The sequence below is a fragment of the Furipterus horrens genome, unplaced genomic scaffold, assembly GCF_987537825.1.
Source record: "Furipterus horrens unplaced genomic scaffold, mFurHor1.1.pri manual_scaffold_1, whole genome shotgun sequence".
In the NCBI taxonomy this organism is placed as follows: domain Eukaryota; kingdom Metazoa; phylum Chordata; class Mammalia; order Chiroptera; family Furipteridae; genus Furipterus; species Furipterus horrens.
This window is the reverse complement of record NW_028327171.1, coordinates 198,835,964-198,849,063: the sequence shown is the minus strand read 5'-3', so window position 1 is coordinate 198,849,063 and position 13,100 is coordinate 198,835,964. Positions and strand designations below refer to the sequence as shown.

The window sequence follows — 13,100 nt, the reverse complement described above, 5'->3', positions numbered from 1 at the left end:
TCAACACGGGAGGAGACAGATACCGTGTCACTCCCGAGTCGGACTGCACAACCATTCTCCGCAGTGCAGATAGACTCTTAAGAAGCTACACCATCGTCCCTCGAGACGGACGGCTGACGACGACGATTATATTTAATTGTGACATTTATCAAAAGACACAGTACTACTTTGTGAACTTGCTGGAAATATTTTTGTATAATATGAGAAAATTCATAGTAGCTTTATTCTGCCAATTGTTCTAATTGCCAATAATCTAATTATGTTTCTCTTAATTTACTCTGATATATTGTCTACAATGGAAGTGAAATGCAATGAAATAAGATTATCTTGAGCTTATTTGCTTATTTAACTTCTTTTGAGTTTTTTCACTCTTCTAGATTTATGCATCTTTATTTGAATATCAGTTAAATTTATGCCTCATTTTCTGTCCTGCTTAAGATTATAAACTGTCATTTTTGTCATGGTTTTAAAATTTAATTATTAATCATTTGATTTAATGATAGTGAGAGGGAAACTCAGATTAACACAAGTGGTACCTTTCAATCGTCGTCGTCGTCGTCGGCAGCCGTCCGTCTCGAGAGACGATGGTGTAGCTTCTTAAGAATCTATCTGCACCGCCGAGAATGGTTGTGCAGTCCGACTCAGGAGTGACACGGTATCTGTCTCCTCCCGTGTTGAATCGACATCTTGCGATGACGCTGGAGTGTCCTCTCCAGCGAAGCTGAAGCTACAGAGCCTGGGCAGGGTGATATGGAGGGTCCGCTGTTGCCCATGCAGCAGACCCCCCCTCTCTTCGCAGCTGAAGGGCCCAAGGGAAAGACAGAGTCAATACAGCTTGGCTTCAGGTGCGCTGCAGGAGTTGCCGGTGTTGACTACAACGTCGAACCGCCTTAGGGACTCCGGCTCCGGATTTTCTGTCGGGGTTTACTCCCTTAGCCTTTCCCCTGAAGAGGTATGCCGCAAGGCAGCGGAGGTTTTTTGGAGTCAGAGTTTTCCTTCTCTGAGGTACCTTTTGATAAAACTTTAATAATACTATGGAAAGCTCTGCTGTCCTTGTGTTAACAAAGATAGATCAAAGTATAGACAGGTTTTTTTGGTGTATTCTTAGATAAATATTTTACCAAACTTTTCTCTTTCCCTAATTTTTATTTATCTTTCCAATCAAAAACCGTAATCAACCCTCTATAGTCAACACAAGCAGAACTTTAGGTATCCCTTTTGTCAAGTAAATAACCTGTGATAACTACATTCTTATAGGTCAATACCTTTTCTTATAACTTCCTATTTCAGAAATAAATCTAACAGTATTCCCCCACAAAACATATTAAATTATTATTTAAAAATCATATAAAGTTATAAAATCAATATAAACTATACATATCAATAAATGCAATTTTAAAATTATATCCTGACATAATTAGGTAATTGAGATGATCAAAAGAAGCCCTGACCAGTGTGACTGAGTTGGTTGGGCATTATTCCACAAAGCGAAAGCTGTCTGGTTCAATTGCCTGTCAGGGCACATGCCTGGGTTGTGGATTCAGTCCCTGGTTGGGGGCATGCATGAGAGGCAATTGATTGTTTCTCTCTCACATGTATGTATTTCTTCTACTCTCTCACCCTCCTTTCCCCTCTCTCTAAAACTTAATAAATAAAATCTTTTTAAAATATGATCAAAAGAAAATTTAAGATACCATGTACATTAAAACTTTCTTACAAATCAATAAAATACACATTTTTTTATTGTGGGTACATTTTCTGATTGTGGGGTTTGACATTCAACAAAGAATAAATTCTCAGCCAAACATAAAAGAAAAAAGTATATTTTCAGGAAAAAAAGAACACACACATACATGAATAAACTATATATTATTAAATAAAAAACATTTATAAATCCTCCCAACCAGAATTGCTAGCAGATGCTGGGTTTTGAATTTAGGATGACAAAAGCATCCTGATTGTAGTCTTAATTCGAAATTTTGACATGTAAGATTATACTTGAATTATTATTGCCTCCTTTCTAAATTCCTCTGAAGTATAAACCAATCTCTCAAATAGAGTATTTCTAAGAAACAAATGTAAACATTGGTAGCAGATTAATATTGTTGAAGAAAGGGATTTGATGAGATTATTATTCAGTATAATATGATCTGATCATATTTGAAGTTAGAGATGGATACTGTGTTCCTTCAATATAAACTATTTGAATTAAAATGTGACTCCTGAAAAATATAGACTCTTTCTACAATGTTTGAGCTATTACCTCTTCTCTTCAATTTTTTTAAAAATAGAACTTTCCAAATTTAGACTGAAAAATAACCTTTATTTCCTGGATAGCAGTTAAAATCTCCTTTCTTTGTCACCTAATGAAGAATTGTTCCTATAGAAGAGGAGTATCATCTAATGTCTCATGAGAAAGCTATTAGTATGAGATAGTCACATTTCTTAGATAGAACGTAATGCCAAACATTAATGTAGAAATTCATTTTCACAATCATTCTTACATCTTACATCTCCCTTCTGCTTTGATGAAGGTTGTATCGTTAGGTTATGAAAAATAATGAACTGAGTTTTAGAAATAGAAAGATTATCTGATTTATTTTGTTTCTTTATTTTTTCTCACTTGAGAAAGTGTAGCCAATAGACAGTGAAAGGATTAATGATAGAAATACAAGTGATTTTAAATGTAGAAAGCCCTGCAATGTCAAAATCAATCTGGAGGATTTTATACATGCAACACAGTAAGGAGGTTTAGATATGCCCACCAGTATCACTTCCACAAATAATCCTTTTCTTGATGGCACATGTTCCTTTCATATTTTATGTCCCTTTTTTCATTTTAGCTGACTCATAAAAATTTAGCTTGGGACACTGCACAGAAGAGATGATCCTCTGAAGGTCACCATGCGAGACAGAGTTGTTTGCCTTCCCAAATTCTATGTTCTTCCTCTTCCCTAACATGCGTGCTTGTTTGGGTTTTGTTCAAGTAGCAATATGTCTCCCTAAATACTTGCTTCCTCAGCCTCTCTTGCAGTAACAATGGCTATGAGATACTGTTCTGGCCAATGAAGTGCAGACTTAATCCCTGAAGAGAAAAGCTTGTCTTCCCAAATATACAGTAAGAGCCTTACTTGGAGGAAGTGTATTGTTTGCTCTTCTTTCTAAACATACCATGAATTCAGACTAACACCTTAGGTGTGGCAGCCATCTTGTGATTGGAGAGAATAAAGCCAACACACAAGACAGGTCATGGGTACTGTGGAGCAGCTAAACTAATATTTGCAACAGGCATCTATAGGTTTCTTTTTTTTTTTTTTTTTTTTCAGAGTTAATGTGTTTTATTGATTAAAATATTACATTTGTGCCAATTTCCCTTCCCTCTGCTCCCCTCCACCCGGTGGCCCCCCTCCCTCCAGTTGTCCCCCCCTTTTAGATTATGTCCATTAGTTGTGCATACAGTTCCTCCCAATCTCTCTCCGTCTATTCCATTCCCTCCTACCATGATCCCCAATTCCTATATCATCTCCCTCCCTCTCCCCACTCCCCCTCCCTGTTGACCTCCCCCCACTATGCTTCCCGTACCCACAGTTCCTTTTCCACTCTCGTTGCCTGTTTCGTTTCCTTTGTTTCATCTCCTTAGCTTCTGTTTTTTAAACCAGTCCCTTTAACATCTCATATAACAGTGGTTTGGATCTAATGAACTCTTTCAGTTTTATTTTGTCCTGGAAACACTTTCTCTGTCCTTCTATTCTGAATGACAATTTCGCTGGATAGAGTATTCGTGGTTGTAGGTTTTGGATTTTCATTACTTTGAATATTTCTTGCCAGTCCCTTCTTGCCTGTAGTGTTTCCCTTGAGAAGTCAGCTGATAGTCTAATTGGGACCCCTTTGTACATAATTCTTTTCTTCTCTCTTGCTGCTTTTAAGATTCTCTCTTTATCCTTAATTTTTGACATTTTGATTATAATGTGTCTTGGAGTGGTTCTCCCTGGGTCCAGTCTCTTGGGAACTCTCCTTGCTTCCTGGACCTGCATGCCTATTCCCTTCCCCAAGTCTGGGAAGTTCTCCTTTATTATATTTTCACTCAATTTTTCAAGTTCTAGTTCATCTTCCTCATTCTCTGGCAAACCTATGATTCTTATGTTGGGCCTTTTATAGCTGTCCCAGAGGTTTCTGATCCTCTCATTGTTGCTTCCCATTTCCTCTCTCTGCATTGGTTGACTGCTTGTTCCTTCTCCATATTCCAGTTTGTTGAAATGAACTCTGGATTCCTCACCATCTGTCTCGTATGTGGTTTTGTTCCTTTCGTTATGAAAGTTTTTCGCTTCTTTCATATCTTTTTCCTGCTCTTTTGTGAATTCTGTAAGCCACCTGATAACAATGGCCCAGAACTGAGCCTCTGACAGGTTTCTTATCTGTTCATCTGTCAGGTTCTCTATCTGCTGTCTGGTGAGTTGTGCCACCGGGATCTCTATATTTGTCTGCCACATTTTGACAGATGCGTTTTGTTTTCCTGGGCTGGCTGTCCGGGGCGGTGCCTGTGTACGCATCACAAATTAGCGACCAGTGCCTGTCTGTGACCTATTTCGCAGCCCTGTGGTGCTTTCTTTGGGGGCGGGGGTCCAAGATGGATTCACACAGTTATTCAGCTAGGAGACCGGGATCCGTCCTCCCGCCCCCCTGGGCCTCACTGTTCAAGGCGATGCTGCGGCTGCTCCCCAGCGCCGGAGTCGGGCAAGCCAGGGGCTTGATTGGAGTCGCGCACGCCAGGGGCTTGATTGCCTCCGGGATTTTTCGCCGCCCCGCCCGCCGCTCCGCAAACAGCTTTGCCTTCTTTAACTCTTACCTGCCCAAATGGCACCGCTGGTTTATAACTTCATATGTTGGGCTTCCGTGTAGTTTTATTTTCTGGAATTTCTAGTTATCCTTTGTTTTGAAGTAGTTGTATTCCTCTCTAGTTGTAGAGGGAGACCTAGCGTGTCCGTCTAAGCCTCCATCTTGGCCGGAAGTCTATAGGTTTCTTATTATGTGAGAAGTCACCCTCTGTGTATTTAAACTGCTATTTATTGGGATTTTGGTACTTGTAATGGAATGCTTTATAGCCTGATATATGATTTCTCTTCAATTTGAATTTTTATTAAACAAGAGAGGGAAATGTGTTAGATTTTGAGCAGGAAGGTACAAAGTATGTTTCTAACTAATTTCCTCAGATAATATTAGTTATTGCTTTTTTGGATAACTTAAAGCTGACTGAAAGAGAATCAATGTATGTGATCAACCATTGTTCAGGGAAACAAGTTACCTGATCAAGGCAAGTGTTGTGAAATAGTAAAACAAGTAAAAATTGGCATTAGTGCATTTTATCCCATGGCCATGCCACTGTTCCAATGAACCACAGGATTTTTATTCTGTCTTGCATTGTGTTGTTTTTAAAGAATAATTGCTAATTTTATTGGCTCCATTTGAGACAACGTTATTGTGATTGAAGCATTCATTAATTTCAGCTTCCCTATTTACCTACTGACTCCAGTCAATGTAACATTGACTAAAACAATTTTTCTTATGGGAAATTTGACAACTTGGACCAAAAGTCTTAAAATATACTAAAAATATTCATACTGTATGACTTTATAATGTCATTTGTGGAAATTTATTTTAAAGAACTAATCCGAGATAAACAAGTTAAGTGACAAACAAGAGGAAATTGATTAAATAAGTACTATTTAATTTGTACTCTGGAATATTGTATTCTTATTAGAAATAATGTAGAATTATATTTAATTATCAATAACTACTCACCATTTAATATTGTAATTAGCATGTTATAAAATATATGCAATATTACTTCAATTTCAGGAGAAAAGAACAGAAAAGAGACTGATAACATCTATATTAAAACGTTAAGAATGTTTTCTCTCAGAGTGTTTGGGTCATGAGTGATTGTTTTACTTTGCATTGTTTAATCTTTTCAAATTCCTGCCATTTGACTTATATATGACTTAGTGAAAGACATTTTAAAAGATATTCTGGCTATTAACCAAGTAACTCTAACAATGAAAATATTTTAAGAGTATATAATTTTTACTGACTACCTTTTCATCAACAAAAAGTTTGACAACAAATCCCCCTTTTTGTTTGTTTTAATACAGAAATCCTAAATGGTGGAGTCTATGTAGACCAGAACAAATTTCTTTGTTACGCAGATACAATTCATTGGCAAGATATTGTTCGGAATCCATGGCCTTCCAACTTGACTCTGGTGTCAACAAATGGTAGCTCAGGATGTGAGTAGTATTATCCTTTTTAATGTCTCAAAATGTCCTTCTAGCTCTTGTAAGATGAACAGCTTTATTATCATTCCATTTTTTGTTATTATTCTATTTTGAATTTTGATTGCATCTGCTGAAATGTTCAGTGGTATATGACAGAGCAAACCTTTACTTTTAATTAAGTCTCTTTATAGAGTGATACTTCCCATTACAAATTATCATTTTCATAACATGATCCCTTTCAATAACACTAAATTATGGTACCATATTTTCAATATCTAAATATATGCCTCATTGTCCATAAACTTAAGGCTGGTGTCCAACTACTGCTTCAGCTCTTTGGGACCCATATGCCACTGACAAAATTACAGAACAATAATGTGACTTCTTATGTATTCTAATATTTTTAGATAAAAAATAAAAAATACAGAACATGTGAGAATTCCTAAGCCTTCATTTGCCCCTAAAACCTTCATGACAATTCCAAACACTATAATTAGAATAGAGAAATATGGATTTTATATAGAAGAAGTACATGTTATGTTCTGGTTTTAGCCTAATAAATAACCTAATTTTCCACTCTTAAAGTGTATTATTTCTACCACAGATAATTTATCAGACTCAAAGTTTTTAATATGATTAAATGACAAGCAACTAATAATCAAATCATTAAAACTTTTGAAAATTATTCTTCCAGAAATATGAGCCATTTTCATAACGCAGACTATGTTGTCCCCACATTTATTACTGAAGTTTGTATGAGAACAGAACCTTTATCAAGTGTTAACCTGCATTTTATATTTCTCATTTATTATTATGTATTTCTCACATGAAATCATAACTGTCTTCACACAGTTCAATAATTATTTGAAATTGTACTGATTGTATTATGACACTTTATAGGAAATTGAATTCCAAGGAACAATTAAGTTTCACCATGGTCCTAAGAATTTAATGGGGAAATATGAATATATTTGATTCAATCTAAGAGCCATGTTTTCAATGAACTGCTGAATTTTTTTTAAAGTAGAGTAACATAATTTTCCCATTGCTTTTACGCAGAAATTTGGATGTGATTTTTTATCTTGACAGGGTTCAAGTTACCTACCTTTGTAAAATTACATGAGAATAAAAGATTGAATCTATTCACATTAACAAGGCAAATGATATGCTTCAGAAATGGCTTCCATTTTCAGTCTGCTTATACTGTGGTACATTATGTGTGGAAAATGCATCATGATTTAATAAGAGGAAAGGCCCACTGACTGGCTGCTGGTTAGAGTGACTAGCCTTGTTATGTGTGAATGAGATATGACAAAAATAAAGCCCATGCTAGAAGGACGAAGGAAGTGTGTCCACGAGGCTTGCAGGATGGAAGAAAAAAGGTCTGAGGGGTTTGCTACACTTTCACAGATGGAATCTCTTTGTGTTATTCTTTTCAGGGCAAATTTGGACAGCCATGCCTATAATTAGGCAACTAGAGCTACATTTCTTTTCCTGCAAATAATTTCAGGCAAGCAAATTTTAAATGCAAAGTAGAGTCATAATGAATGGTCCTTTACAAGTTAACTACTGATTACTTATCAAAGTTTTGTTCTTTATGTATTAGTTCTATTTGCTGACTCATTATATATAGTAGATGACACCATCATTGGTGGTAATGAATTGGCTGGTCGGAATAGTGATTACCTACGGTTTTATCCTTTCTCAGATTCTTCCTGTACTTTCTCCCCATCGGTAATCACAAGCACTCTCATGGTTTTATTATTTTTTAATTTTTATTTTTTGGTTTTTCAATTATAGTTGTCCCATTTTTTTCCCCGTTGCCCACCCCCCAGCCCACCCCTTCTCCCACAATCTCATGGTTTTAAATGCAGCTCCTACAGTAATGACTGCCAGAGCCACACACCACCAGTCACTCAGTCACCTAAGTTAAAAATTGGATAGTCATCATTGACTTCATTTTTCCTTGGTCTGTGCATTTATTTAATCATTAAGTCATGCTGAATTTGCTTAGTTCTTGCTTTTCCATAGATGTTATTTATATTGCTCTAGTTCAAGACTTCCTCTGTTGCCTAAGTTACCAGAAAAAAAAATTCTGAATTCTTAATATTTCTGAGGCTACAGATCCTTGCAGAAGTCTAATGAGACCCATAGTACCCTTCTCGTAATATTTTAAATAAATAACATTTTACAAAAATAAAAATTTTATATTATAAATTCATAAAATTAATAAATATATGAAAGGTACTACAAAGGATTACAAGAAAAATAAATTATAATAAAATATATTTATCAACATACTTAAAAAGTAAATATATGATATGGTAATATACTTCTTTAGTAGTGCATTAAATAAAAAAGTGTAAGAGTAGAATTGATAAATAGTGGAGTTTTGAAGCAGTAGTAGGCATTAATACTATTTTAAAAGGACAGTTACTTTAACAAACAGTATTGGGAAAACTGGATAGTCACAAGATTAGACATTTATCTTGCATTATATTAAAAAGTTAATGCAAAATGGATAAAATACCTAACTATAAGCCCCCAAATTGTAAATTTGATAGAAGGAAAAATAGAGGAATAGCTTCATGACATTTAATTTGGTAATGATTCTTGGATATGACACCAAAAGCACAAACATAAACAAAAATAAAAATAAATGGGTCTACATCCAACTTAAAACTCATGTGCATCAAGTGATACAATCAAGGAGTAAAAAGGTAACTTACAGAATGGGAGAAAATATTTATAAATTGTATATCTGATAAGAGATTAATGTTCAGACTATGTAGAGAAGTCCTATGACTTAACAACATTTAAAACAACAACAAAAAAGCAACCTGATTGAGAAATTGCCAAAGGACTTGAATAGACATTTATCCAAAGATGATATACAGATAGCCAATAAGCTTATAAAAAAGACGGTCAACATTACTAATTATCAGAGAGATGCAAATGAAAACCATGAAAGATCACCTCATACCAACCAGAATGACTACTATCAGAATAAAATAACGAGTGTTGATGAAGATGTTGGGAAATTGACATCCTTGTGTAGTTTTGATAAAATTGCAAAATAGTGCAATTTCTATGGAAAATGGTGTGGTGGTTACTCAAAACCTAAAAATAGAACTACCACATAATCCAACAATCTCACTTCTTGCTATATATGAAAAAATAAAAGTGGGACCTCAGAGATATTTGCACACCTATATTCGTAGTGGCCTTATTAAATAAGAAGTAGAAGTTCCCCAAATGTTCATCAATGAATGACTGTATAAAAGAATGGAACCTTATTCAGCTTTATGAAGGAAGGGAATTACAAAACTTGATATTATGGAGACGCTGAAAGGAACAAACTTCAGGTGCTCTAGATCCTACAGTCTTTTCTTTAGCTTGTACCAGATGTACCGTTAATTCTCAATTGCTTTCTAAAACACAAAACCAGCTAATGACAAAAGTGGGAATGTGTGGGAAGTGGCAAATCCATTAAAGAGCATTATGCTAACAAACATAGTTTCAGGAGCAATTATTTGTTTAAACCAGATGTTCTGTCTGAGTTAAATATATTAGAAAAACTTAAAACAATATTTTCATTTAATGACTCATATATCTTAATAACTGCCCACTCCTTGCTAATATTGCGTGTTTTGTCTCATATAGAGAACTTTCTTGAGCTCTAAAATAATTGTCTCAGAATAGAGTAGTGTTAAACCTGATTTTTAAAAATTTTACCAATGCTGTTACTTGTTCAATATTAATATATTTGCATAAAATAGAAGCACACTTCTAAGTTTGAACTTTCATAGAAGAGTAAAAAAAGTAACAAGAAAATACACACAAATGCATTTCAGTACAGTTTCAGTTGATATATATACAATTTTACATAATTCAGTTGATAGTATACACAACTTTACATAAGTACAAATATAGAGTCAAATCATGCATACTCTTTTTAAAATATTTTTTAATAAAAGCTGACATTAGGGAAATAGAAAAATGTGAAAAGATTGAAAAGATAAATGAATCCTTATCAGTTCAAATGATAGCTTACTGAAAAGACCTGTAAAATACAAATAGATTCTTCATGAACCTCAATAATAAAACAAAATCAAAAGAACTAAAGATCTCTTAGATATTCAGTTGCAATTATTTTAAATAAACTATTAATAGCAACTAGAACTAATAGAATCTAGGAATGTATTTCAAAATATAAGATCAAGTGGCAGCTCTGCTGTCTTTTTAGTGTTCTTAATGAGAGAATAAGAACTTGAACCTGACCCATATCTAGAGGGCCTGGGAGACTAGATTCATCAGAGGATTTTCCTAGAATTCATTTATATATAATAAATACATATATGAATATATTTATATAAATGTGTATACACATAATTACATATAGACATATTGGCCTCAACAGTTTGTGATTATAACTTAGTTTGCATTTCCCGTTTGCATATAAATCACCTAAAGTCTGGAATGAGTTCTCCAGTCTCTCTCTTCTCTTTGGTCTTTTCTCCTTTCTGCCAACCCAGCCTCTGGTGACAATGACTCCAGTAAACTCTCTGCTGTGCTGGACACACCCTCAACTGCTTTCGGACCCACCGTCCCCTCGTTTCTTCAAAGCACAGCTCAGACTGTTTATTAACATGGCTTTGCTAATAAGAATGGTTAAGGGAAGGAGGCAGCAGAGAGGCCCAGCTCATCTGTGTCCCTGCTCATTTGTTGTAGGTGAGGATGCTCCTCACCACTAAGGACCCTTGGACCATTTCCAAACCTTATGTGGCAACTCCTTTATTTTCCACTAGGCTTTTAACCTCTACTCCAGGTGAGGGCTCATTTCATTTTCTGTTTCTGAATTAGTGGAAACATCAATTTGTTACATAAGGAAATGCCCTTTGCTGGCACAGAGTATATTGTGCCTCCCTTAGAAAAGTTTCAACAGTGCATTTCCCAAAGCACTGTTTGTTCAATCTTAAATTATAACACATGTCAGTGGTATGTGATTAAGTATATAATGACCACTCTTAAAAAAATAGGTGGAAAACACACTAATTTTGAGCTTGCTTATTTCCATGGTGTAAACATTTCTTTTATTGTCCATTTTGAGCAACCAATGTGAATTTTGGGAGAGTGCGATTAGTATGTCATTATGTAATATTTCTGCCACACAGATCCAAAAGATGTAAATAAACTCAATTGTACAGATAATAGTAAAACACAGGAAACAAATCAGGAAATGATGCATTTTAAGTATATATTATCTGTGTTTAATTAAAATTTAATTGGAAATTAAGGTACTTCAACATTTTGTAATGGCTGTATTTAACAACCAGCTATGAAAATTCTAGAAAATCTGACAGTAGTCTGTGTACACTCCTGCCACATATGAACATCAACAGCCCTGTGGAGGTCATGCCGTGCTTCGCCCTGCCCAGTGCTTATCGTTTATCTCTATAATGATGCAAAGAGAAAATTAAGCCTACACATCATACATGGTATGAACAGACTGGGGACCTTAGTCTCCTGTGGAGCAAATGCTGAGTAAGGCACACATATGCACACGCAGACACACACCGCCACACAACTCAGGACAGAACAACCTCTTTAAGAAATAACAGTTTTACTAAAAGATTCTGACTCTTCAGGGTCATATTCTGCTAACTTTTTTAAAAATTTAAATTATTAAGTAGTATACTTAGCTTCTGTATTCATGTGGAAGTCTTGCACTCAAGATTTCTGCAAGAGTAATGGATAGGCATTGCCTCTTTTTGAGTAAAAGTCTTACAGAAATGTTCCCTCTCAGAGTACACTGAGTATCCCACAAGCATGCTGCTCTAGCTCTTACAATGATCATTTTTTTTTTACCTTCAAACAAATCTTTATGACCACAGCTTGTTAGAAGGAAAATTATTTTTACATCAAGTGACAGCAGAGGTGTTGTGTATTATGGTCTAACATTACTAAAGGACAAAGTTCTTTATGTCCAAAGATAATGACTAGCAAAGCCTATTTATGCTGATTCAAAATGGCATACAATGTATGAGCTTGCTGAAAATGAGCAAATACCAAATACGGGAGTCAAATACAGGAGCCCCCTTGTATAGAGTATGTGGCTCTCTGTTGTTATGTGAAACTTCTGTTACTAATTTCAACAATAACAATAGCAATGCTTTAAGTACCTATGACCTTCTAGGCCCGCTGTATCCCAGGCCCTTTAAAACCCTATTTCCAATTCTTATAGAACTTCCATAAGGTAGGTATTAAGAGCTTCATTTGGGGTTGCTGAGAGCCTTGACAACTTGCAATTTTTAGAATAACGACTTGCTGTCTTCAAGTGAATGGTTGAAAAGGTCAAAGTTTCATGAAATAGCAGATCTCTGGGGTTCAAATTATCCAGTGTAGGGCAGCCTTCAGATTTTATTGTTTCTCTGAAACTTACTTTAAAGTAATTTTTAACAAACCTTTCACTATGGGACTTTTGATTGCAAAAAAGGTATTATTACTTAACTAAAAGTTGCTGATATAATGAAAAAGGCTTTTTTCACACTGTTCAGACAGAATGAAGAAAGGCCATGCAATCAGAATAATCAGAGTTTTTGTGTTTTTTTTTAAACTAGTAATACCTAACATTTTTTGAAATGGTGAGTTTTTAGAAATGGAAAATTTTTAAACTGAATGACATTTATCATATTGGAGAGAAAGTAACAAGAACTACACACTCTGTTTAAATTTCATGACAACCAAGAGAAATCTAATCAATGCAATTTAGTAAAAGATAAGTCATTCTGAAATTTATGGATAGATGAATGGACAAGCAAAATATGG

General features: G+C 35.1%; 1 protein-coding gene across 1 annotated transcript in view; it reads left to right on the top strand.

Moving 5' to 3' along the window:
* The window catches only part of LOC150022606 (receptor tyrosine-protein kinase erbB-4-like), a 147,291-nt gene that overhangs the window by 84,054 nt on the left and 50,137 nt on the right, over nucleotides 1-13,100 (top strand). Inside the window, exon 4 of the mRNA XM_090288243.1 lies at nucleotides 6,150-6,284. Coding sequence (XP_090144369.1) covers nucleotides 6,150-6,284 — 135 coding nt within the window. The remainder of the gene's footprint in view (nucleotides 1-6,149; nucleotides 6,285-13,100) is intronic.